Source organism: Molossus molossus, unplaced genomic scaffold (assembly GCF_014108415.1).
Source record: "Molossus molossus isolate mMolMol1 unplaced genomic scaffold, mMolMol1.p scaffold_m16_p_10, whole genome shotgun sequence".
NCBI classification, from domain to species: domain Eukaryota; kingdom Metazoa; phylum Chordata; class Mammalia; order Chiroptera; family Molossidae; genus Molossus; species Molossus molossus.
In genome coordinates this window covers 53716939-53738844 of record NW_023425345.1, presented here as the reverse complement: position 1 = coordinate 53738844, position 21906 = coordinate 53716939, and the positions used below count along the sequence as shown (strand labels likewise).

The 21906-nt window shown below is 39.3% G+C and overlaps 1 protein-coding gene across 2 annotated transcripts in view; it reads right to left on the bottom strand.

Moving 5' to 3' along the window:
* Positions 1 to 2068: 2068 nt before the first annotated feature.
* LIN7A (lin-7 homolog A, crumbs cell polarity complex component) overlaps positions 2069 to 21906 on the bottom strand; it is a 148645-nt gene continuing 128807 nt past the window's right edge. For both annotated transcript variants that reach the window (XM_036252719.1, XM_036252718.1), the window contains exons 5-6: positions 13113 to 13328; positions 2069 to 6017 (exon numbers count right to left, since the gene is read on the bottom strand). In XM_036252719.1, the coding sequence (XP_036108612.1) occupies positions 13113 to 13328 (216 nt within the window). In that variant the 3' untranslated portion in view covers positions 2069 to 6017. The remainder of the gene's footprint in view (positions 6018 to 13112; positions 13329 to 21906) is intronic.

Sequence of the window (21906 nt, the reverse complement as noted above, 5' to 3'; positions counted from 1 at the left end):
CCTCCTTCCCGAATACTATACTAGTGTTTTGGTTCAAAGAATCTTGCCGAAGAATCCAATGTGTGTAAAAGAATAGCTTCAGGGCAATTTATCTAGAATTAATAAATAGAAAAAAAATGGGGAGATGAAGTTTCTGGGAAAACAGTTAAAAGCTCACAAAAGTCCTAGTAGGGTCTATGCCTAGGTAGGAATAGTGAGAATAAATAAGAGAAGATAGTTTTATGAGATTTTGTCAAGGTAAAATGTAGACTCTAAGAACTGACGTGAATGGCAAGTGAGAAGGATGACTACATTCGTACAGGGAATGGTAATATTGGTAGAAACAAATGTGTCAAAAGGGAGGTAGGAAGAAGTTCCCAAGTATGATTTTGACCATAAGGCATTTGAATTTTTTCTCCTGGTATATTATTGGTAAAATTAATTCTCAACATGTCAGTCATTTAGGAGGATCTCATTGGTAGTAGGAAAGAATGAGATAAAAGTTTTTCTTAAGATGATCCCTTGCTTCCACCAATATGAAACATCACTTAAGTTGTGTCACATGCCCACTTCACTGGGAGGGGCTGGGAGAGAACAAATGTAAATAATGCCTGTGATTCTTCTTTGTGAAACGGGAGCCGTGAGTTTACGGTTCCACAGCAGGTGTCAGGTCCTGCTGGGCTCTGAAGATACAGACACTGAGCTACCAGGTTGTGGTCAGAACAATCTCAAATTTGCCTTAGAATCTAACCTCTAAATACTATGACCCCACAGTGTCATCTGAAATAGAGAAACACACATGCGAAGATATTCAGGTGCCTTCAGCATCTAGAAATCCTTCCACGTGCATGCTCTAAAATCATGTAAAGTCATTTGACAATGAAGACAATACTTCCAGTCTGGTGTTCCATATTTTTACTTCCCAGCAGCATAATACCACTTTGGTCAGGTTAAACCACTGCACATTTTGCAGGTCTTTCAAAATAAAAAATAAAAACAATTGGAAAGACACGATCACATGCAATGGGGAGAAAATACTACTACTGCCCAATCTTTCCCTGTAAATGTGAAATATCCTTGGTTCATCTCCACACTGTGTATTTATTATAAGCCCTTACAGCAAGGGATTTTGTTTATTTTAGTTCTTTTCTTCTTTTTTTTTTTGTAGCACCAAATAGACACAGTGGCTAACAAATAATTCCGAAAAATCTTTAAAATATTTATCACATCAGAAATTGTCTGGATCTGTACTTTTATCCACGTCTCTGGCTTGATGTGTTCTTCATGAGAGTAAGCTACAACATAAGATTGTGTTCTGTTTCTGCCACTGATGTGGTTTGTTGACTGTTAATACTTTACACATATCTTTTTGTATACTATACAATTTCAAAGTACTTTTATATACAGTGACTCATTTAATGTAATGGTGTCCCCCGAACCTCGGATGATGGTTAGATACATGGGCTCGTGTGTTCCACGCCATGGGTTCAAATCCTAGTTCCACCTGCTAGCTGTATGACTTTGAGCAAGTCACATACATATCTATGCTTCAGCTTTCTTGCCTATGAAATGGAATCTATTAAGTTGTTGAAGGCATTCAATGAGATAGTCTATGAAAGTACTGAGCACAGTAGAACTCAGTAAGAGCTAAATGTTGGTTATGTATAAATTATCACTTACATACTTCATTGGGATATAACTATGATGTATGGAAAAACTAAGCATTTTTGAGGCATGTGTTTAGAAAAGCAAGCTCATATAAATAGATGCATGGAGTCTTCATGATTTCCTAGGGGTTAGGTATTTTAGTTCCTTTATAAGCTGTGAAAAGGGAACTGATGAACAGGAAACTCTAGTTACTGCTAGAGTAGGTGTTGAGTAGTTCCTCCCACTATGCCCCATGAGGGCACTGTGTCTGTCTTGTTTGCCATTGTATTTCCAGAACCTAGCACATATTAGGTACACAATAAATATTTGTTAAATGAATAAACACAGGGAAAAGTCTTAATAGCTATTTGATTAATCTTAAACTTGGGTACATTCTAGGATTCAAATATGAGTGATCTTGTGAAAGCAAGACAAGATTTAGAGATGGTAACTCCAATTACTATGAACTCCTTAAAAATAAATATCTAAGGGAGAATTAATAATATGCTTGATGATATGACTTTTCTTCTTTTAAAAAATAAAAACATTTATTTTATAAAACTTATTAATGAGGTTCCATTTTGGATGATCCTTGTCAAGGAGCTTTCGTAAAGAACCAGAAAGATTGGATGTTATTCACTGTGAAAACTCTGAATCCCCAAAACATTACTCCTTATGTAAATGTCCTCAAACCTTTGAAGACTTTGAAGTAATTGATTCCAAACTCATAGATCTAGGGAGTGTTTATAAAGAGTCAGTTTCTAGTTCTCACTATAAAATTCAGAAATGATAGTGCCAATTAGCATAAGTTGGTAAAAATTTCCAAGTTATCAGAAGGCAAATTTATTTCTTTGTGTATTCACCTGTTCTGTCATTCATTCATTCAACAAATACTAATTGGCCACTTACATTGTGCCAGATATTACATCAGATGCCAGGATACCGCAGTCCACAGGACAGTTAGTCACAGCCCTCTCTCGTTGAGCCGGTGACAGAGAGAGGGCTGAGATGGGTAGGACTATCCCGAGTCTGGGGAGATCTTGCCTTATGTTGGCCCCCCGAACCTGTAGAGCATTGATTTTCACTTCACAGTGCTGCCTAATGCTTGTCTAACAAGCTGTGTCTGCATGATAAACACAAACCAGCTAGGAGATGAGAAATTCAGTATTATTCACATATCCACAATAGATGTTTAAAATAATGTCGACAAAATGTTACAACATCTCAGAGTCCTACAGGCACAGCTGAGTAAAATACACTGTGATCAGACCTGTTTGGTTTGTCCTGGTTGAAAGCTGCATTTGTAAACTGGTGAGATTCATCTCTGAGCAAGTTCTTGAGTCAGCCTCGAAGTCCCTGGATGCTAGATTTTGTATTTAGATCTTAGCATTGTCTTCCAAAATAGCAGTAATTCACATAGAGAATTTCCTATTGATTACATGATGAAGCACGGAAAACCTGTTATTCTTTCTAAAGTCAATTGTAATTTAAACTCATTATCTCCCCTGAGGATCTTCTATTTCCATTTCAAATGGTACCAGAGTCAAAATACAAATGCCCAATGAAAAGTTTCGGGCATGTGTATTTGCCTTCAGTATCATAGCAGGAGTTTAGGAAAATCTGTCCACTAATCTAACCAAGAGAAAGAACTAAAATTCACCAAGATCACTGGTGAACAGTAACAACAGATTTTAACACCTAATTTGTTTATTGTATTAAAGACTGAGCTTCATGTAGGAGAACTGATATGTCTTTAACATGATTTTGGACATGTGAGTAGCTCTAATGTGATCATTAATAATAAAGAGCATTAAAACAAGTTGTAGTAATTTTTCCCATTCTCTCTGAGTTCAGGGAGACTTGAGAGAAACACAGGTGTCATTTCTAGGTTTTAGGAATGGTTGCTTTTGATAAAAACTTTAGGGGAAGACTTAACATTTCAACAACTAGATTTTACCGAAGAAAATTGGCCATTTGACTGGTCACTTGTATGCAGGATCATTGTGACAGGCTATCTGTCCTTAGGTGTCTTTGGTGCCCCTTTGCTGTGACAAACGACCTGGCTTACATTTATTAGCACTTAACAATATGCAAATGAAACACAAAAATACAAAGACTTCTAGAAAACACAAATGTAGGTATCTGCTCATTGGATCATTGTTCTGTAATTCCATAACAATATTTATACTGATGATAAAACATGATCATTTAACAAGTAACAAACACGGCTAAATAAAAACATACTCACCTTAAGCTCCAAATTTATACAATGTATTAAAATGTGTCGAAATGACCATTTTCTCATTACAAGGGTTCGATGAGTTTCCCTTTCTGAGAATCTGTGGCATCGCCTGAATAGCTTTAATATTTCTTTGTTACATGATAACTAAAATATATGTTTTGTTAACTTTTTCTTATAAAAATGAGAACCACCTCTTTCAAACTGAATAATACTCAAGCAGTCTCTATTCGGTCCTTTAGTCATGCTTGCTCTCTTGTAAACCTATTTTACAGAACATTCAGGGTCCTCCCCCTTTCCCTCCCCCCAGTTCTATCTAATAAAAAATGCTAAGTTTCCAAGGATGAGAGTTTGTTACCACAGTAGAACCTTGTTGAAACTGACGTACCTCCTAGATCCCTTGCTGCTTATACTCTGCTGGGTGATAGACTACCAAGAGTAGGCAGACTTGCCATTGACAACAGGATCACCTGACAGGGCCAACAAAAATGTGCTGGATGATTCTGATTAGTTTTCAAGAAAACAGTTCCTACACTGAGCTTTATAAATTTTTAATTTGGAGGGTTTCCTGAAATGTACAATTTACTATACCTTGGGGAATCAATTTCTGCATTTGAGAAAAGGGAATATTCAAATATTTGCCTCAGTTTCAATGGTCTATCTAGAATGTTTCAGGTGGACATTTATTCTTTGTTCAGGTACAGTTGTAGGTTTAAAGTATTTAAGTGCCCAGATCATTATTACTTCCTATTCATTCCTTAGAGTAAAATCAGATTTATGTGCCTAGATTTACCGCCAGTCACAAGTTACAATCTGTATGTGTGGCTCTCACAGGTCATTTTTCAGTAAATGACACTTTGTGAAAGATGGTTATCTCATTGTCTGTTTACCTACATGAATCGTGAAATGAGTGAGGTTTCCTTACCCTCTAGAAGCAGCAGTATCTTTTCACTCACAATATTAGTATCACTGGTTTATGTATGCCTAATTTTGAAAGGGATAATACTCCTGATCTTAGATTGCCCAAAACATTGATTTTATATTTGAGAAAACTTATCTCAACTTTGTATGACATACGTATTTGTATATACACGCACACATATCATAATTTTGTTGTGTTTTTTTAAGCCGTAAGCTTTAAAATATCAAATAGACTTCTATGACATCACATCAGGGTAGGTAGAAAGAGCTTAGATTTCTCTAGAGCTTATTAATCAAAAATATAAAACAAAAAAAATACTGAGAGCAGGGTTATATATAAATATATGAGCATCCGTTCATGAAGTTAGGTCCTTTGCTAATTGTTCTCTTACCAGATTCATAACACTTGGTAAGAAAAGACCTAAGTTTGTAACAAATACACTCTCATAATATATATTTTGTGGAATAAATATACATTATATTCTGTTAGACTTAATAATAGATACAAGCAATACTTAAATTAAAAAATATATACAGTACTAGAGTCCTCTATCCTTGCTTCTAGCAAACTAAAAGTTGAGCTATATTGCCCCACTTCTACAAATGCATAATAAAATTCATGGAAACAGAAAATAAAAAGCCAATTGCTTCAGTTACTTGAAAAGAGTATAAATATAGCATATTACTTGTTTTCAAGAGGGGAAATGACCTTGACTCTGCAATTAACAAACTTTCTAATTCTGACAGCTCAGCAGTATGGACGTGACCCAAGTCAGGGTGGGGGACGATGTGCAGGTCTAAGTGGCGACAATATTGAACTGATGCAGTTTGAACTAGAGCCTAATGAGGGATTTGTTCAACTCTGGAAAAGCTAGCGACCCAAGATTCACTTAATCCTGGCCCTGGTGATTTATCTGAAAGTCATGGACTTTATTGTTACACTGTTTCAGTCTGCAGACTGGAAAACATCTCTGGTGGCGCGGAGAATTCCCACCGCAGTGAATGGAAGGTCTGTGTGTGTACAGAGCAGTGAGCAGTGGGCGTTCAGCCCCAGAGAAAGAAGGTGTTGAGTTGCCTTGGTAAAGAATTTATACACCACGTATTCACAGCTTCTTGACAGGTATAATTATCAGTGTTGTCTTTTTTCTTTTTACTAGGTGCTGGGATTCAGAAGCACGGTTCCAAATTTGTGACTATCAGATGTTGGATCGAACAGCTTTTCTTCAAGAACCTGGAAGGAGAAAAAGAGTGAAGAGAAATCGGTGATTAGCATTCATTTGTCAACTACAATATGCTAAAAATATCACAGGCGCATGTGCTCTGTGAGAAGAGCAAGGATTATTTTGGGCGCTATCATTCACGCACAATCTTCCACATGTGAGGAAAGTTGTTTGATGTTTGCAAAGGAAGTAATTGCTGAATGAGGATGGGAGAGACACCGGTTATTCCCTAAAATAAAAAATACAGCACCAGTTTGGAAACATTTTAAATGTAAAACATGCCTTCCTCCCAATTCCAGGCAACTCTGTTTTTCTTTATGAAGGTGAAGAATAGATAACCTTCATGTGGTGCGTAGGGCAGTCCGTAGGACTCTTGTTGAGGTACAGGCAGCAAAGTCTCTCTGACAGGCAGGAGGCACAATATTTCTTCTCCGAAGCAGAGAGGAGGCCTGTTTCTTCTCCCACAAGGTCAGCCGGACATCAAGTTCAACACAGCAGGCGGCTGCCCATAGGGTCAGACGGGGGGGAGCAGCCTCCCCAAACACTCCTCTGAGACCTGTCCCTCTTCCCCCATGATGGAGTCATTTCTTTCAGAGAGAATACTGGTTTTCAGTCTTTGATTTTAAAGCTGCAGATATTTTCATTTAATTGAATGCAGAACACCACATACAAAACAGATTTTAACAACTGTTCTGGGCGATGTGAAAGTGGGGGGCTTGCCCTCTCAGCTGCCATTCAGCAGATGTGCCTAAAAGCCCGGGGCTCAGGGTGGAACCGAGAGCCATGCACAAGGCCACTGTGCTTCTTCAGAAGACGCCCAACAAGACATCGCACATGACATCTGTCATGAACATGTTAACACGACGACACCGGCGACCACGATGACTACTACGTCTGAGTGCTCACTAATTGCCACGTATCTTGTTAAGAGTTTTGCAGGCTTGTTCTACACAAGAGGCTGTTTAACTGAACCTCCGATGAAGTAACTTCCTATTGGTCCCAAGTGACAGAGTTCTAGAGATTCTGTTTTTAATAAATTCATTTATCCTACATGTAGTCACATGTCCCAAGGGGATGGGTCTCAGAACAAGTACATTTCAGTAAGGATCTTGGGTCTCCTCATCCGCCAAGAGGGGGCGTTGGCCAGTGGGACACGCCAGCAGCCAAAGAGCACCAGGCATCCACAGTGTGGGTCACTGCAACTCCCACGGGGAGAACCATCTGCTCCAAGTGATCTCGTTATTTTCTTTGCTCCCAGGACTTAAAATTCAACAGGTTAGTGTTTTGTTTTGTTTAAAAAAAAAAACAAAAAAAACAAAAACAAAAGTTTTTTATATTAGTATAAATGTTATCAGTCATATTGCTTTGTCAACTTTTAAATTGAGCCACTGTGGCAGGCAAAATAATGGACCCCAAATATGTCCCTATCCTAATCCCCAGAATCAGTGAATATGTTAGATTCTATGGTAAAGGGAAATTGAGGTTGTGGTTGGGATTAAGGTGCTAAACAGCTGATGTTAAAATAGGGAGATTATCCTGGATGGTCCCGGGGGGCCCAAGGCCATGAAGGGGGAGAGGGAGCGAGAAGGGAGTCAGGGAAGGGGTGGCGGATGGAAGCAGAGGTGAGCCATGCAGTCTGAGGACTCGGCAGGTTTGAAAGAGTGGATGATGCGACCACAAGGCAAGGAATGTGAGCACCCTCTGGGAACGGGAGAAGACAAGGAAATGAGCCTCCTAAAGCCCAGTGAGACTGTGTTGAACTTCGGTCCTACAGAATTACACAATCACTAATTTGTGTTCTTGTAAGTCACAACATGTGTGGTAACGTTCCAGGGCAGCTGTGGGGGACTGATATGGCCATGATAATGAAGTTCTTTCAAGTATGGGGCACTGCTCTGAAAGTAAGCGGTGAGGGGAGGTGGATGACTCCAACTCTGAGCAGTGTGACAATGAACCTCTGGGACGCTCACGTGAGCGAGTCTGTGAGGAGGGACAGAGGAATATGAGGCAAGTGCCCTGGAGAGAGGCCAAGCAGCACAGCTGTTGAGAAACAGAGGCTCCGAAGGCCGGGTTTCTAGGTTGGAATCACTGCCCTATGCTAATTTCGAAACACTGTGTCAACTTCTAGAAATCCTACATGACTCAGTTTCCCTCTTTAAAATGAGATTAAAAATAGTACCTAATATTTATACGATTATTGTGACGGTTAAGCAATTTGATATATATGAAGTTCTCAGCAGAGTTCTTGGCACAGCCTAACTGTTTAATAAACTGTATTCAGCATTATGATGATGATTTCTGGTCGAGTTTTCCACTTGGTAACCCTGGGTCCCTTGGTCCTCCCTGTGCTTGGCTGGCAGCTCTGGCAGGCAGGGTTGCCTGGATGAGATCATCCAGCCACGGCCATGGGAGGAGAAGGTATAGAGCAATCAGTAGAGGACAAAACAAGGAAAAGGAGGACCTAAAGGGCGGGAGGGAAAAGAGTCGTGAGGCCTCTGGCAAATGCCAACTGCTTCGTACATCTGCTGAGATCCTGCCCGGGTTTGAATGTGAGTGGATTCTCTATCCTTGTTCCAGCAAGAGGACAGAGGAACGAAACAGGCTTGTGGTCTCGACGTGCTCAGAATGCTGGCATCTCAAGAAGTAGTCCTCTTTCTTTCCTCTTTTATTCTTTGGGAATCTAGGTAAAATATAAAATATATCTTTCCATAGTTTATGGATGTATATAAAGTCAGTCTTTAAAAAACGAGATGCCTGAAGCTGAATGAGTGTAATACTCTCAAAACACTGATTCAAAAGAGTGTATGCACCTCTATGTTTATTGCAGCAATATTTACAATAGCCAAGATATGGAAGCAGCCCAAGTGCCCATCAACAGACCACTGGTTAAAAAAGCTGTGGTAGATATATACAAATATTACTCGGCCATAAAAGAGAATGAAAGCTTATCATCTGTGGCAGCTTGGATGGACCTAGATGGTATTATACGAAGTGAAATAAGTCAGAGAAACACAAATACCATGTGATTTCACTTATATGTGGAATCTAAAGAGCAAAATAAATGAAAAAATAGAAACAGACTCATAGATACAAAGAACAGACTGATGGTTACCAGAGGGGAGGAGAGTGGGGAGCTGAGGGAAAAAAGATGGAGGGATTAAAAACTACAAATTGGTAGTTACAGAAGAGTCATGGGGATGTAAACTACAGCATAGGAAATATAGTCAATAATGTTGTAATGACTATGTGTGGTGCCAGGTGGGTACGTGAAATATCAGTGGGACATTTTGTAAAGTATAGGACTGTCTAACTATTATGCTGTACACCTGAAACTAAAACAAAATAACATTTAATGCAAACTGCAATTGAAAAATAAAAAAGGGGGTATAGCATAAAAGAACCTATATTTATATTCTCCACATACTAACTGCATGCAACATATTTTTCCATTTTCATCCAGCAGTTACCATTGCTAATTACTCCATAATTTATATCATCTCAGATTTTTTTAAATGTTCTTTCTAATTTAGAGAATATGAAATTATATATTTCATGATACACAATAATATAATATCTGACAAGTATTTGCTTTACCTGGTCTTTGCGTGACTTGTCATTCTTAAAAAATAAAAATCAGAGATCAGTTCAAAGTAAGTATGTCAAATTAGCTTCAAACGTCTTCACAAAAACAACTGGCATGAATTAGCAAGTGTAGCAAATCTCATTTAATCCTTAAAAATCTTAATTAAAAGTTGAAGAAGAGCTAATGAAAGTCTCTTTGACTATAAATTCAACATAAAATCCATAGGTGACATGGCTTGGCTGTATTCAACTTGTACTTGGAATGGTCACCACAGTGTTAATCTCAGGGGCCATAACTGTGCTGATTGAAAGTGTTGTCTTGGTGGGCATAAATATAAATTTAAAATTCACTCAAATACAGCTTTACCATACCCTGTGCAAGAAAAAAACATAGTTTGTAAATCCCATTTATTATAAATGTTAGTCTTTGGTGGTGAGACAGTGGGGCATTCTGAAGTGCTTTAATGAGGGTGGATGGAACAGAGAAATGGAATTGAGTGTACGGCCCAGCAGATATGTACGGCCATGCTGAATGCTGCCAAAGATGACTGAGTGAGCACAATGGTGTAAGTTTTTAGTAAGACCTCAGAAGTCAGATGGCAATATCTTTTTTTAAAAATACTTCAGAAAAATTTTACTATGGGCCAGTGGCATATCAATGTAATACTGAGGATAGAGGGAAAAAATGGCCTGTGTTGCTCAGTGGTTACAGCATCGGCCCATGCACTAAAGGGTCGTGGACTCGATTCCCAGTCAAGGGCAAGTACCTGGGTTGCAGGTTTGATCCCTGGTCCCTGTTGGGGCTCATGCAGGAGGCAACCAATAATCAATGTGTCTCTCTCACATTGACGTTTCTTTTTTTCTCTCCCCCCACCCCCTCTATCCCTTCCACTCTCTCTAAAAATCAATGGAAAATATATCCTCAGGTGAAGATGAACAACAACAAAATGAGTCAGTGGAACAAGTGTCAGTGTTTGACCAAAAAATAGTGAGTTGTTATTATTAGCAAAAAGACCTTGGAAAGGACTCTGAAGGTACACATGTAAAGTACCTTTACATTTGGAATGGATGAGAGAGAAGAATATGGACAGAATGACTTCTCCACAGCCATCCATATCATTCCCTCTTCATGGTATCATCCTATTGCAAACCACCATATCTCTTGCCTGAACTTCTAAATAATAGCCTCCTAATTGGTCTCTGTTTTCACTCTTACCCTGCAATGATCTGTTCTCCCGATAGCAGCCAGAGTAATCTTTTCTAATACCTAAATCAGATCATGTCACTCTCTTGCTTAAATAACTTGAGTGGCTCCCACTGTAATAAAATCTAACTTTCCTCAGTGGTTTAATCAGCTTTCTGCGACATGGCCCCCATCCATTCCACTGTCCTCTTCATTATTCCCTAACGACCCTGGCTTTCCTTCTGCTCCTCCGACACCAAGCAGCTCGTCAGCCTCAGAGCCGCTGCACCAGCTCTTTCCTCCTCTTCTGCTCATTGCCTGGCTTCGCCTAATCATTCAACCTCAACTTTCATGGCACCTCCTTTGAGACGTTTTCCCTGGTCACCTAATTGAAAGTCATGATCTAACCAATCTCCATCAAAGCACTCTGTTTGAATTCTGTGAAGTCCTGGTCCCTGCAGGATATTTAAACTTACTTGTTTACTGACTACCTCCTCTCACCAGAATGCAAGTACCATGAGAGCAGGACTTTGCTTTGCTCACACTGGGTTCTACAGCCCATTGGACAGTACCTGGCCCACCACAGTGCTAAATATTTATTGTTGAATAAATATAGTATTTAGAGTGGAATGAAATTTTAAATAAAGGCACCAAAGTAAGGTGTATATATAATAAGACTAGCAGGCTAGAAAAGAAAGATTGTTAAATTCCTGTCTCTCAAAGGACAAATCCCATAATTTTTTTTTTCCTTATTGATTTTAGAGAGAGAGAGAGAGAAACATTAATGAAAGAGAACATTGACTGCCCCCCTCCTACATGCCCCCACATTGGGGATTGAGCTCACAACCTGGGCATGTGCCCTAACTGGGAATTGAACTGGCGACCTCTTGGTGCATGGGTCGACGATCAACCACTGAGCCACACCAGCTGGGCAGATCCCATACTCTTAATTTCTCCATGTTGCTTCTGCGTTTCATAAATGTCACACACAAAAAGTGAAAGTCTCATTTCATATTCAATGTTTCTGGTTGTGCAAATAATAATTTGACAATGAATGAGTTAAAATCACCACTACTCATTGTCATTGTTCTAAGAACATATTTGAACCTCATTTTAAACACACATTTGCAGAAACCATAGCATAGAGAGATGACTTGTGGCTTCCAAAAGATAGCAAGAAAAATATATATGACTCCAGAATATCTGATGTTGGCAGATGAAATACCTGGCAGAGTAAGATGGAAAATAATTCTGTGCTGGTTGTAAATATGGTTGTGGGGAATCTGCTGAAGTGATTGCAGCTTCACCTAAATTCTAAAACATGGGGTTTTAACTTACCTTAAAATGTTCTTCTGAGGATGAGGGATAACAGGTCAGAAAGGCCTACCACATAGCAGACATTTCAAAGATGGCAATTCTTACTCTTAAGATTTTTTTCTTGATTTTTCTTAATATATAGAAAAATCTAACTTAATATTCTTTGCCATAAAGTGGAATTTAGAAAAAGGCAGGTGCATCTTAGACATATTCTAAGTGACATCCAAAGAGAATTTCAGAATCTTTCCTAGTATGGAGACTGACAGGTGTATATTCATTCTGTTCAAAGAAGTTGTTTTCTAATAAACTGTATCCTAAAGGGGATCTTCCCATGATCGGCGCTCTGTGGTTGTTTAGTCTGTACACTGTGCTAAGACAACTGGCCAAGGGAGTGAGTGGGGAGCTGGATTTCAGCCCCCACTTTTGTCAACTAGCTTTGCGCCTGGGGATCTGGGTTTGCACAGAAGCTGCATTTTCCTAATTTGTATAAAGGCATCCAATAGTCTGTACCTGGCCCTCCCAAAGTACACTATTTTCCAAAATATCTTACCATTGCAAGGAATATGGCTGAATTACACACAAAGCAAGCATCTATCATGTTTACATTTTCTTTTTTTTTTTTTTTTTATCCTCACCCTAGGACATTTTTTCCATTTTTTGTTCAGGTAGAATGGGAGGGAGAGAGGAAGAGAGAGAAAGAGAGAAACATCGACGTGAAAGGGTCACATCGAGTGGCTGCCACCCACACGACCAACCAGGGCCGGGGACAAACTGCAACCGAGGTTCCCTTAGCGGGAACCGAACCCGGGTCTCTCTGGACCGCAGGCTGACGCTCTAACCGCTGAGCCAAACCGGCCAGGGCATGTTTACATTTTCTGAGATCATTGTTTTCATTTGTCTAATTGTTTTTTTATTATTAAATCTAATATTTTTGTTCCAGATAATAAATTATATTAAAACAACAACAACAACAAAACTCTACCAGGTAATGGACTTTCCCTGTACAGAAGAAGGCACTTCTCACCTATGACATGTGGTTTTGTTGTGTTTGCTGCTGCTGCTGTTGCTGCTGCTGAATTAGCAGTTGCTGCTGCTGCCGGCGGCGGGCTGTCCGCAGCTTCTCAAAGCGAGCCTCCATTTCTTCCAGGACTTTCGGGGTGTACCGCACCACCAGCTTGACGCTGTCCTTCGCAGCCTTGAGTAGCTCCACAGCTTTCTCGTGGTGTTCGCCTTCCACGCTCTGAAAAGAAGGTGACATTTCTTAAACGGAAGAGCTCCCATGTTCCTTTTCCTGAGCGACATATCTGAAATTAGTATCCTATTAAAATCCCCAAAATTGAAATTTCATGAAGGCATGGCAAATAGGATTTATTACCATCATCATTTTTCTTTAGTACTTTTGCAGCTGAACTCTAATCAGGTTAGGATTCACTAGGGTACAGAAAGGATTGAAGGGGCTTCAAGTGAAGAGGGTGAGAATAATGAAGGCCTAAAATATAATGCTTACATTTAAAGAGGGATTTCTGCATTTTATCTGGGAGAGTAAATGTACTGGTCCAGAAAATTTTGGAAAAAAAAAAAATAGTAATGAAGGGTGACTTTCCCATCAGATACTAATATTGATTAAGAATCTACAAAGAGTCAAGTTGAGTCTTACTGGTGCAGTGAGAGACAGAACAGAACAGAGTCCAGAAGCAGATCCATTACAGGTAAATTTCATTATATGATAAAGGTGGAATTTAGATCCAAGGGGAAAGAGATTATTAAATAACGATGCTGGAACAAATAATTAAGTGACTCCAAACTTATAGTCAATGCTAAATATAGCAGATTGATTATAATTTTAAATGTAAAAAATAAAACTATAAAACAACTAAAATACAGCATAAGTGAATAGTCATCATCTAGCAATGAAAAAGTAATTAAGTAAAAATACCAAAGATTAAAATCTCAAAATCAAATTTAAAAATTGTAAGTTTCTGTTTCTCACACACCATAAAAAGGTAAAAAAAAATTCCCCCAGAAAAATGTATTTTCAACATATGACCATCAATTTGTTAATATTATTCAAATGAAAAGCTCTTAAAAGTCAATAAAGTCTGGCCAGTGTGGTTCAGTGGTTAAGCATTGACCCATGCACCAAGAGGTCACCAGTTAAATTCCTGGTCAGGACACATGCCCAGGTTGTAGACCAGATCCCCTGTGGGGAGCATGCAGGAGGCGGCCAATTGATGTTCTCTCTCATTGGTGTTTCTGTCTCTCTCTCCCTCTCACTTCCTCTCTCTCTAAAATCAATAAAGGAAAAAAAAAAAGTAAAAAGTCAATAAATTGCTGAGCAAAATGGGCAAGTGAATTCATAGACAAATAGTAACTTAAAAAACCTGTATGTTCAATAAAACTATGAAAACATGTTCAGGTTCCCTAGTTATCAAACAAATATAGATAAACACAAAATATTTTATTTTTAATTTAAAAATGGTAAATATGTATTTTTTAATATAATGTATTGACAAGAATGTAGGAAAACTGACTCTCATACACTGATGATAATTTAACAAAAACCAGCATAAGTTTTTTGGAGGGTACTATTGTTATACATTGAATAAACCTTTTATAATAAGTAATTTTCCGAGAAATTTACAAAGGATATAATAAAAGATGCAAGGCATATCTATAAAGTAGTTATAATATAACAGGAAGCAAAAAATAAATTGATTCTTGACTTTTGAATTTCAAAATAATCATTTGAACACAGTGGCATACACAGTAATTGGGGAAACTATATTCACTCTAAATAATCACAAAGAAACTTCTCCCAAACCTGTTAATACTTCTCCGGGTTCGAATTATGCAGGAGCAAGACCAGGAAAGTTGTTATCAGACATTTTAGGGCCCTAAGAAAAGGAGACAATGTCCTTCCCTCCCCTCTGTTCCCCAGGGCACATGACATAACACCCAGTTTACAGGATGGACGTCCAAAGGCCTTTCTGATTTGCTTCCTGGATAAAGCTCAGAGAAGAAACACCTCTGTGATGAGACAAACAGGGACTGAGACGGGTTTAAAGACTCCCAGCACACCTCAGAGTGGCACTGAAGTGGCAGAGAAGGTCACCCCAAATTGGCCGAGGTTACATTTTCACAACCCAAGCAGAGGGGGAACTAAGAATGGATATCATAGTGAGTTACAAAAAAATAAAGTCGTTTGCATTTCAAGGCCACTTCATTTATATTTTGAGATTCATAATCTTATTAGTACACAGATTTGTTTAAAAGTTTTAAGAGGTTGTGTTCCATTCTGCGGTCTGCAAGGTGGATGTGGACTGAGATAAAAAACAAAAAGGTTGAATTCGGCAGTGAGGCCGTCAGTCATCGGTGACCCTTAAGAGCACTGCTTCAGCCATTTGTCAGCAAACAGGCAGACATCAGAGGGTAAGAAATGACCATCAGGAGCCCTGCAGGCACCTTATATAACCGCTCCTTCACCAAATCTGGGTTACAATGAGAGCAAGGGGTTATAAATAACTGATGGGGAAAATGAATTTTTATCTGTGGCTGAAGCCTAGGAAACGAGGCTTGTCCCCTGATTAATTCATTCTTTTAATTATTCGCTCCATCACTAACTTGGTCACTCAACAGATATTTATTAAGTATTTATTTTTACTAGTTACAGTTATAGTTCTTTGGAAGAACATGAAGGACAGGAGACATTTTGTGCAACAGAAACTCTATTTTCAGCGTGCCTGTAATTTCTGTCATGTGCCTCAACATGAATTGTTAACGTATGGGATTCTCCCTTAAAATAAAACACTGGGTGATTTGGTTGTCCATTCCCATCTCTCATTTCTTTTTGAATATTAAAACTTAGGTGTTTATATGTTTCAGTAACAATGGCTCATTATTTTCTAGGCCTGACGATGAGTCTTGAGATTTCTTTTTGGCTTTTGTTCTATTTGCTTTCATTGAATAGGGTTGGAAATTCTAGGCCAGACCTACAGAGGCCCATTATCCCACTTAGGCTCTATGCCTGCAATTTAGAGTCACCACAGGAGGGCTGTGGTACTAATATGTGGGACCATTAGGCTCTCACCACAGTGAACAGCTGAGAGGCACATGGCCAGTGTGTCATACCCAGCCCTGCAGAGTGTCAGGGTTACCCTCTCCCACCCCCAACTCTGCTGTCCCCCAAACACAGTTAGCAATTTATGAACAGCAGACTCCACGGTCTCTGAATGCAAAGGTTTTGCCCGGTGCTCTATCTTTGGTTTAAACAATGACTCGGATCTTTCTGGCTCAGCAGGTTAACAGGTCTCCTGTTTTAATCTACCTTTTACTTTGTCTTCTTCATCAGAGCACAGAAACACCACCTAAGGTCTGGGCAGAGTGGCACACTTCTTCATTTCTACCACCGAAAATGCTTTTTTAAAATAATATAAATTACTACACGGTTTAAACAGCATAATAGAAACTAAGAGGTATCTCTTACAGAGAGATATGAAGAAATATAAACATGTTTGTAGAATGTATTATTTCTAACACTCTTTAAATTTGTTTTTAATTGTTTTCTGAAAAATGCTCTAACTCTTGTCTCAAAAATTGTTCTGGGTGCCTCACTTTTTCTGTTTGTTTACTGGCTTTGCCTATGTTAGGAATATTTTTGAGTGCTTATGCTTGTCTCCTCAATCTAATCTATTATTAATCTCCGGAGTGCTATCAGTCCCTCGGTATAACTTTTTAATAAGAGAGAAAGTAAGTTTTCTCTCTTCTCCCTTTCCCTGTTGAGGTAAGAACCAAAAAGCAGACTACAGAACCAAAAAGTAGACTACAGAACCAAAAAGCAGACTACAGAACCAAAAAGCAGACTACAGAACCAAAAAGCAGACTACCTCTCCATGGAGTTCCAGTTCCCTGCGTCAGAAGAGGCCAAAGTGCGTGTTCAGTTACGGTGTCCACATTGATACACAGACACTTGCCAACAGGACTTCCTTCAGCCCTGAAAGTTTATCATTTATTCCTACTGTTGGCTTAGTCCATTTCTCACTCTTAATAAAAGTATGTCTTATCTCAAGATAAATATTTAAAACATGTCTTGAAATACAATAGTGTCTTTGTAAACAGTTAGGTTATTTCTATCACACCTGTATTATTTCTCTCACAGCTGCGTTGTGTGCCAACGGGCTGCTTCTGAGCACTCACCGAGAACTCGGAGCACCGCCTTTCACAGGGGACCCCAATGCGGCCCTTACGCGACTTGAGGGGACCCAGGAAGTCTTCTAATTTTGTCGTGAAAAACCTTCCTCCATTTAAAACCTGAAAGTCTATACTTTAAGAAATGTTCCCACTTCCTAGAAGAAACTCTGTGCTTTCAGATTGTATCCCCCAAGGTCTGGGCAGAGCGGCACACCTTCTTCATTTCACAGTTTTATTGCACATTCTACGGTCTGAGCAAGTGTCGGGCACGGGTTGACTTGACAAGACTTTCCAACAGGCATCTGGTCAAAGTTGGATGCTGTTAAGGAGGTAAGGGATGGTGAAAAGGCTGGTGGTATGCTAGGCACCCAGGAGTATTTAGAACCAAAAGAAGTGTGGTCTTAAAAAGGAAAAGCCCTGAAAAGAAATATAACCTACCTCACAGTTGTGCCCAGTTTTCCCGTGAGCATTCACTAAAATACATTAAAACACACCAAGAAGACTAGACATTCTTATCCTGAAACTATTTCTATCTTTTCCTGCTAATTAAAAAAAAAATACACATAGAAATCCATATGGGCAGAAGAATTAAAATAAATTTACTACCATTTCCAAATGCATAAATACAAACTAATAAAATACTATACTGATATGAAACCATAAGAACGGAATCTTCTGTAATAATACTATATAAAAGAATATGTTTTCACTAAGGAAGCTTGGAAAAAAATAGCTCTGTAAATAACCAGATGGATTTAATTAGCAATCCCATGCAAGCCTAGGACGCTTTAAAGTTAGTTAACTTGATGGAAGTTTAGCAAATCAGTGGCTGGTAAATTAATCATGGACACATTTTGATTTTTCAATCTTTTTTTGTTGTTGTTGTTCAGCTAGAGTAGGAGGGACAGAGAGGAAGAGAGAGAGAGAGAGAAACATTGACGTGAAAGTGACACATTGAGTGGCTGCCACCCGCATGACCAACCAGAGCTGGGGACAAACTGCAACTGAGGTACGTGCCCTTAGCGGGAACCAAACCCAGGTCTCTCTGGACTGCAGGCCGATGTTCTAACTGCTGACCCAAACTGACCAGGGCGATCTTTCAATCATTTTTTTCTATCTCCACACATTGTGAGATATCAAATGGATGGTATTTCTTGGTACACCCAATTTTCTAGTTGATTACAAATCCTCTTTAAGAGAGAATTTTGGATTGTGCTGCATATGTGAATTTGTTCATGACATGTGCTCTCTCCCCTCTGATAGCTGTTAAATTTTGACCCTTGCTAGACCTCAGATGGGAGAGATGCCTGCCCTGGGGAGGAATATTGTTATCTGTGCACAATCACTGCACAAGGGCCTATGCCCAGGTCTACATGCAGGTCTTTCTCTGTGGGATTACACGAACACAATCCTGACCTAGCTTGCTGATACACTGCTTCAACACTGTGTTGAGTAACCAAGAATGGGCTATACCTATCAGTTCTTCTAGGCATATCTAATCTAGGTTTCTGCACAGGCTCCTAAATGACCCTAGCCAGTTCTTTCAATTAAGGGCCAAAAGGTGTTATCAGGGAATGAATGTCACACCAAGGGTACTTGGATTATGATATATCTTTTTTTTTAATCCTCACCTGAGGACATTTTTGCATTTATCTTCAGATAGAGTGGGAGGGAGAGAAGGAGGAAGAGAGAGAAAGAAACATCGATGTGAGAGAGACACATCAACTGGTTGTCACCCATACGACCCCAACTGGGGCCGGGGACAAACTACAACCAAGGTTTGTGCCTTTAGTGGGAACCGAACCTGGGACTCTCCTGTCTGCAGGCTGACACTCTAACTGCTGAGCCAAACTAGCCAGGGCTATGATATATCTTAATGCAAATAAGTAGCTCAGAAACTCAGAACATTATACTTGTAAAGGCCCTTAGAAACACTCTTGTTTTTCTCCTGGCAACTTACTGTATAAGGAAACAAAGACCAAGAATGGCTGTGACCTGGTCCATTTTATAAATGTGTTAGTTGTTAGAAGTCATGATTCTTGATGACTACTCTTTCAACAACCTCATTCTGCTTTTCTAGATTAACTCACCTAGACCGTGGTAGGTTGTTTTATGAGTGATGTGGAAGCATGACAATGAATGACAAGGACAAATCTGTCAGCTCCCAGCTCTGACCAGTAAGAGTTGGCTGGTGACAGAGCAGCGTGCGGCTCCCTGCCGGGCTCACTGTGAGTGGGTTATGATTTCCAGCTTTGACAAGGTCCGGAAGAGCCAAAGACAGACCTACTTCTTTCCCACAACGGTAGTGGTGATTGATCATTTTGTTCTTCATGATAGTTTGGCTTTTAGTCCATCAAGGTGTTCTGATATTATTTTAAGTGTGTGTGTCTAAGCATATAAATGTGTGTGTGTGTACCCTAATGTTTACTGAGTGCTTACTAAGTGCAAGGCACTGCTGGCGGCTGTGTGTGCATTATATCTGATCCTCATAACAACACTATAAGAAACATAATGGGGAACTTAAGAAATTTATACTCGGTCCCCGAGTAGTAAGTAGAGCAGATGGAACTGAACTGGAGACTCTGCTCTTACCTACCAATCCACAGCCTTCAACAAAATAATAAAGGGAACATTAACATCCTGTGATGGCTTTCCCTGTTCTTGTTTTTTTTTTTGTTTTGTTTTGTTTTGAGAGTAGAAAGAGGGCTGGAGAGGTAAGAAAATCTTATAATTGTGCCTTAGTGTAGCTCTACAGTCAACATTTTGGGTCATTTAAAAAACATTAATTGGGTGTTAAATTAAGAATGAAATATCTCTGCACAAGGTACAGGATATATTCAGGAAAAAAAAATCCTTTATGACTCTGATCTTTTCCTAAGCTCAAATATGTTAATTTCCTGTTCTAAATGTTCTGTATTATCTTTTGCTGAAGAAAAGTGGCAAGTGTATAACAAGTATCACAATGATTGTTTGGAAAAATGTGCTAATGCTCTTTCATAGTAATTTGTTCCTGCCTAAATATTAATATCTATTTCAGTGCACAGTAATTTATCGGTTTATAATCATTCTGCTGCCATTGGACTGTCCAAGGGAAGGATGAGTCTTATTATTGTGTGCTCAGTAGTCAGCGAATAAGCCATCTCTCTCTATACAACCCTGGGTTTGCATTTGGGCTCCTTCACTTATCAGCTTTGAGAAACAGACAAGGTGCTTAGTGTCTCCAAGCTTTAATTTGCTCATTTGTAAGATGGGTATCACAGGGTATCTACTTAATAGGATCATGATGGGCATTAAATTTCATGTGCACAAAGCACTTTGGAAGAGCATCTGCCCCTTCAGAAGGGTCCAGTAAATGCTAACTCTTTGTTGAACAATTTCCTCTCTGATAATCTTGCTTTAGGGCTTCAGGTGCTCAAGGACAACAGGAACCACAAAATGCAATTTGCCTTTGCAGTAGGAGAAAGTTTCCTTTGTATTTTCTAGGAAGCAAAAGTTTACTAAATAAATCAATAGCTTATGGAGTTCAATGGAAGAAGGTTAAAACTGCTTAGGTAAATCAACTGCTTCTAATCACAGTCAAGTAGTTTAGAAGCATCATTTCCAGACATACAAGTGATGTGCTAATTACAAATGAGCATTATTTGTTCCTGGAAAACTGTTCCTCAGTCTCTCCAGTGTCGCACTCAGTTAAGGAAAGGAGCATGCACAGGAGGTTCACTTGATAGATCATGCAGAATGTAAGCAAACTTGAGAGGGGAAAATCATCAAATAACCAAACACTGCAAAAGAGCAAAGAGGTTAATGGGGAAAAAAAGCATATTTAATCACACATATTTTTATCCTGTGGGAGTAGTTATAAATATAAAAATGTGGAACATGAAAGTGGAGAGTAGCAGGCCCAGGGACAGAAAACCTAAAGGGAGCAAAAGCTTTAAAAAAACAACAACAAAAACAACAGTGCCTGAAATCACAAATCTAACATTCGGTTGATCTCAGCCCATCTTTCAGGTCAGGAGACTGACATGGGAAACAGATACAGCTACATCTCAGTCTTAATGTAGGGACTCTGCTCACCTCCAAATGTTGTAGCATCGAAAGAATGAGAAACAATTCCTGGTTGTTGGAGGTGGTTGCATGCTGTGCCCACCCACTCTCTCCCAGCTATGACACTATGTGACACACACACACACATATGCAAATATACACACATGTGCATATGTGTACACACACATTCGCATACATACATACACATATGCACACACATGCATATGTATATGTACATACACACATCCACTTACACACACACAAACCATTGTCAGTAGTACAAATGTGAGCACTCGAGATTTAAAAACAGAACAAAGCTGCGTGGGAAAATATTCCTGGAAAATAAGATCTTTACATCAGTTTCTTATTTTTGAGTGGTAGGTTTCATCTTCACTCATGATTCACACTGATTTGTGCCTCTAAAATGCATGCTGTGCCCGCCCACACTCTCCCAGCCATGACATTGTGTGACAGTACACCCCCAAGAGCAAAGCCTCTTGCAAATGTTCCGAAGTGGGAATGTTGAAATTGGCAATCCTCAGCATTTGCTTGCAGGTCTGGTTCAGCACAGGGGAGGGGTTGTGGGG